Consider the following 5,275-nt stretch of genomic DNA (forward strand, 5'->3'; position numbering starts at 1 on the left):
CACTTCCCGCAGCTTGAAGCTGGGGCAGGGGCAGGGCTTGCTCCCAGAGGTCTGCATGCTGGGCAGGACGGCACCCGCATGCCTGGCTTTGCCCATTTATGCGCTGGCCCTCCTGGGCAAGCCGGGTAAGCGATACCCTTTAATTGCATTTGGTTGTTGGGAAATTGGATTGTTGTATTGACCCCCCCCACCTCCTGGCCAAACACTTGTCATTCGCTGCCTCCCCTTAATTGGCTCTAATTGCACATGGACTTTATCAATAGCAATTGAATTCGACTGGGCTGATGTTATTCACTCTTAAATCTTCCTTACTGGCTGGAAAGGGCTGTTTGCTCGGCAAGCTGCTCTTGCTGAGCCCTGCATGGACACGTTCTGCCCTGCTTGCGGTGCCTCTCGCCCAGCTCTGCAGGGCAAAAGCTCCGGGATAGCCCCAGGAGCAATCCCAGCCACAGCCTCCTGTGTCCCCCAGCCTGGGATCACTTAGCACCCAAAAGGTGGCCAGACTAGGGGGGATCAAATCCCAGGGCCATCTGCCTGACGGACAGAGAGTCCTGGTTCCGCTCCCTGCCCACGCTCTGCTGGGTGGAGGTCAGGGTATCACTGTGTGCACCCCCGTTTTCTTTTTGCTCCTCCGAGTAACCACACAGGCCCATGGCTTGCAGGTCGGCTGGCCCAAGCGCACCGTGGGGACCCCTCGGCTCCCCCCAACCCTGTTGCGCTGTGCTGCTCAGGCTGTGCCAAGGTCTGGGCTGCACCGCGGGGACCCGTCCGCCTGCACGTTCGCTCCCAGAGGCCCCGCCAATGGCACGAAGCCCGGGGAGCCGTTTCTGTGTTTATTTGTTTTTGGAGGCTGGCCTCCCTGGGGACATGTTTGCATGAGATGCTGCCGAAAGCTGAGCCGAGTTAAGCGACCTGGAGCCCTGTGGTCCTTTAGTCTCTGCTGGGTTTAAAATGAACCTCTCCGAGCCGACTGCGGTGTCGTTAGCTGGAGCTCTCACGAGTGGCGGAGCAGGTCCAGAGGGAGGGTCCCAGGAGAGGACATGTCCTTTCCATGTTTTGGGTGATGGCAATGGTGCGTTCTGCTCCAGTGAAACCAGCCTGATAGCTCAGCCAGAGACAGTGTGGGAGGTGGCTGTTCTCCCATCTCGGCCTCCATCCATTTTTTAACCTGTTAATAATAGTTTTACATGTAATTGTGATCACACCTCCAGGAAAATGCTGCAAGAGTTTATTTTAGCAGGGTAGAGCCGGCCTGGCAGTGCTGAGCTGGGGTCCTGGCATCTCACGAGGTCTTTCCTGCGCACCCCAGCATTGGAGACAGCCCCACAGACTCCCAGCAGCCGGGGACAGAAAAGGTACAAACCAGAGCAGAGTCACCCCAGCTTGTTAATGCTCAGAGAAATCAAGGAAGAAAATTAGAGTGAAGAGCACGTTATGAGCAGCGTGCCGTATCGTTCATCGGAGAGCCTGGGAGGACGTGGGGAGTGTGAACGGGCTGCAGCAAGGAACTGTCTTACTGCTGGGGAGTGCGAACTCCTTCTCCTATCCTCCTCCAAAATACCCCACGGGGATGTATTGCCTGTGGAGGGCACCTCAGGGACTCAATTTACTTTTCCAGGTGGAAAATTACATATTTGGTTAATAACTGTCACGGGAACAGAACTCAGCCCTTCTCAACCTCCTGCCCCAGCAGCTCCAAGGCTGCTCCTTTCCCCCACCCAGCAGTGCCAGGGAACGGCCCCTCACCCCGGTGGCCCCGGGGGCTTTGCAGTGCTGGCATTGCCCGGATTTCACCCCTGAGAGCACCTGGGAGAAACAAGGGTCCAGCGGTGCCGCCCTGGGTCTCCAGTCCCGCAGTTGCTGAGGTCGTGGTGAGCCAAGTGTGGGTGAATGTCCCTGTCTGCTTGCATTTTCCTCCTGGGAGTTTCTCCTCGGTGTGGTACAGAGTTTAGCACCGGATGGCCAGCACCTGGGATGTGCTCCTCTTTTAAAATGGCGTTACTCTGGGATGGGACAAGGAGAGAATATCTGCCCTGCACTGATTATTTAGATAATTCTCCCATGAGGCTGAGTATCTCAGGAATAGGAAGGCAAATGGGAGATGCCACAGGCTTTGAGATTTGAATATTTTCCCTGCAAAGCTAAATGCCAGAGAAAACACTGATTTCCCCCAAACAGCCAGAAATGAAACACTTCCCTTCCCTTCCCTTCCCTTCCCTTCCCTTCCCTTCCCTTCCCTTCCCTTCCCTTCCCTTCCCTTCCCTTCCCTTCCCTTCCCTTCCCTTCCCTTCCCTTCCCTTTTTTTGCCTTTGTCTGAATTATTTCTGGCCCTTCCAAACCCAGCACAGCATTTAAGCAAAAATAAGGATCCCCATGCAAAGCCCAGCTCCTCTCCCACCCTGGCTCCCATCAAAGGCCCTGCCTGCCTGCATCTTGGGAGATGTTAAATATTTGTTATTTCTTCGTTTTTGTGGCAGCTGGGACTTTGGCTCCAGTTTAAAGATACCTTTTGTCTCCCTCCTTCCCCCTTCTAATTTGTTTAAAGTCTGATGCATTCTCTTTCGGTTATCAACTTCTCTACGTTAATTGGAATTACAATGAACCGCCTCAAGCTCTTTGATAAGCACACACTGCCTTGCTCTAGTCTCGGAGTTTGTGGTCTTGTTTTATTGACGCTGGTTCACATGTCAAGCGATGCTCTCAGATGCCTTCTGTGAGGAGTCCCCTCTGGGTCTTGGGTTTCACTCGTGGTCCTTGCAGCAATGTCACGGGGGCAGATCCACGTTTCCCAGCCTGTGTAATGAGAGGACATAGATTCATCTCAGTGCCCGGGTGTTTTAATGAATCATCAATGTGTGCATCTCTATGTTAAATTCGATGAGGTTTTACTGTCCTAAGACACAAGCATTACCCAGGAACGCGGCAATTGATCCGGAACATCTCTCCTTGTCGGGCGACCTGCTGGTTAGAGGTTTTGGTCTCTCATTCAGCTTTATCAGGCAAAAGACCAAAGCAGAGAGAAAGCCGGAGAGCTGAGCTCTCCCAGGCTCCATCCTGCACCCCATGGGAGCAGTGACCCCAGTGCTCAGCCCGGCCCCACACCAGCACTCCTCCTGCTGCTGGTGTCAGCTTTAAAAGCACATGTCCGGACAGCTTAACGCGCGGGAGGGCATTAGAGCTGCCTGGGAGGGCTCTCACCCTGACAGCTCTTAGGGCCATACTCGCGGGAGGTGTGAACCGAACCCCTGCGGTGCCCCAGGCTGGATGTGCACCTCCACGGCTCAACCGATCCGCAGCTCCGCTCATCTTCCCGAAGGAGGAGGCAGCGACCGCGCCTTTGCCTGAGGCTCCTGGGCTCATTCCGGACGCTCTGTGCTCCGAGATCCTTGTCTGAAAGCGTCAGATGGATGTCCCTCGTCCTCCAGCCCTGGCTGCCTGAGTAGACATCTGGCTGCGTTACAAAAGCCCCTGGGAACAGATTTTTGCCTTGCCCCATTGCTAGCCTCCTCCAAGCACAGATTCACTCACTTCTCCTCCTCTCTTGGCTTTGTTTCCTCATTGTAAGGGGAAAGAAGCTGAGCTGCCAGCATGGCAGGAAGGCAAATGATCCTCACCGGGGGGGCGGGAGGGGGTCCTTAGCTAACGAGTTCTGCCTCTGTCTATTAGAGATGAAGCCCCAGGTTGCTGGCGTGTGCAAGTGGAGCTCCTGAGCTTTCCTGTACAGAAGGAATTTGCGGTGGAACAGCATCACATGGGCAGGTCAGCTTGAAAACAGCTGAACTTTGCAGATAAGCAGTGAGAATTTATTTAAAGAGAAAAAAATTATGTATATCTCTCTCTCCCCCCTCCAGTTTCTCCCCAGTCGTTGCCCATAAATCCAGGCGAGGAGCGAGGATCCAGCTTTCCACTCATTGCTCCGGGTGTTTATTTTAAGACTTCAATGAGATGTAGAAATGCCAGTTTCCTGACTCCAAAACTCCGACCGCTCGGGGCTGACGCAGAGCAGCTTCCCGTGGGCCAGCTACCGGGAGGAGCACCGGGAGGGCTGCAGGATGGGAGCCGTGGGTTCAGCCCCTTTCCTCAAAGGCAGAGCAGAGGCAGCGGCTTTCTGCCCACCTGCGAGCTCTTGCTGGAGCTAACGCCGGCACGATTGCGCTGGCACTAGCGTGGGAGCATCCTGCGCTGGAGACGAGACTCAGGTGTCCCCGCACACCCCGCTGCCCTGCTCCAGGCAGAGCCTGCCAAACCCCCCCAGCAGAAAAGAGCTAGGGGTGCAGTAATGCACAGGGAATACCTGGAGCATGCCTTCAGCCCCCGGAGAAGGGCTATTTTTAATGGACGGTGCTCAGATGTGTCCCCCAGGCCCCAACTCGGCTGTGCTGGATGCTGTACGAACCCTGGCAGCAGCATTAATCCCCCGCCGGGTGTTGCTGGCCCCATCCTCTGCAGAGCCGCACGTCCAAACCCTCCTGGCGACGTGCTAACACTACCGTGGCCTTTCATCGCCACTAACGACCCCAGATGCAAAGCCAGCCCTAAAGGGAGATAAGCTGTGGTTTCCAGAGCCCTGAAAGCAGCAGTGCCTGACATTTGTGGTGGGGAGCTCGGGGAAGCAGCTGCCTCCATCGGCAGGAGGCGAGGGCTGCCTGCCTGGAACAAAGACTGACTTACAGGTAAGTAGGTTTAAACACAATTGATGCACCAAATTAGAGGTTGAAGCAGGCAGCACCCCTCCGAGCTATAATCCATTGCCTCGCTAACATAAATGGAAATTCAATTTGGGTGAGGGCAGGGAGGGAAGGGAAGCTCACTGTCTGCTCCCACACGGCCGGGTGCAGCTCTCTGGGCCCCGGGGGCTCTGCCGTTTGCAGCCCCCGTCCGTGGCCAGCCAGCGCCAGGATCGAATTTGCTGATGAGGTTAGGCAGTGTCTGACTCAGGCTGGACCCAGCACGGTATGAGAAGGGGGAAGAGAGGGCTGGCACGTAGGGGAGATGCTCGTGTGGACGGGCAATCATGCGGGGTCCCAGGGACCCCTGCCCTGATCAACACTGTGTGCAATTTCTCTGGTCAGATCCACCCCTCACCCTTCATACCAGAGCTGTAGAGTCTGGACCAGCCCCGTGGCTCACAGGAACTGTTCGATATACATCCCAGGGTCGGGAGAATTATTTATCATCCTTTTAAAATGATCACTTTGCTCAGTCCTCACAAATCAGAAGGGATCTGCAGGCTGCTCATTGGCTTCGTCGTGCACCAAGAGGGTGCTGGGGCTGC

At 55.5% G+C, this 5,275-nt stretch overlaps 1 protein-coding gene across 1 annotated transcript in view; it reads right to left on the reverse strand.

Moving 5' to 3' along the window:
* Positions 1-96, reverse strand: part of DBH (dopamine beta-hydroxylase (dopamine beta-monooxygenase)) — a 14,578-nt gene extending 14,482 nt beyond the window's left edge. The window contains exon 1 of the mRNA XM_009322154.1: positions 4-96. Within this exon, the coding sequence (XP_009320429.1) occupies positions 4-96 (93 nt within the window). The remainder of the gene's footprint in view (positions 1-3) is intronic.
* Between the last annotated feature and the right edge of the window lie 5,179 nt (positions 97-5,275).

The sequence above is a fragment of the Pygoscelis adeliae genome, unplaced genomic scaffold (genome assembly GCF_000699105.1).
Source record: "Pygoscelis adeliae isolate BGI_AS28 unplaced genomic scaffold, ASM69910v1 Scaffold114, whole genome shotgun sequence".
NCBI classification, from domain to species: domain Eukaryota; kingdom Metazoa; phylum Chordata; class Aves; order Sphenisciformes; family Spheniscidae; genus Pygoscelis; species Pygoscelis adeliae.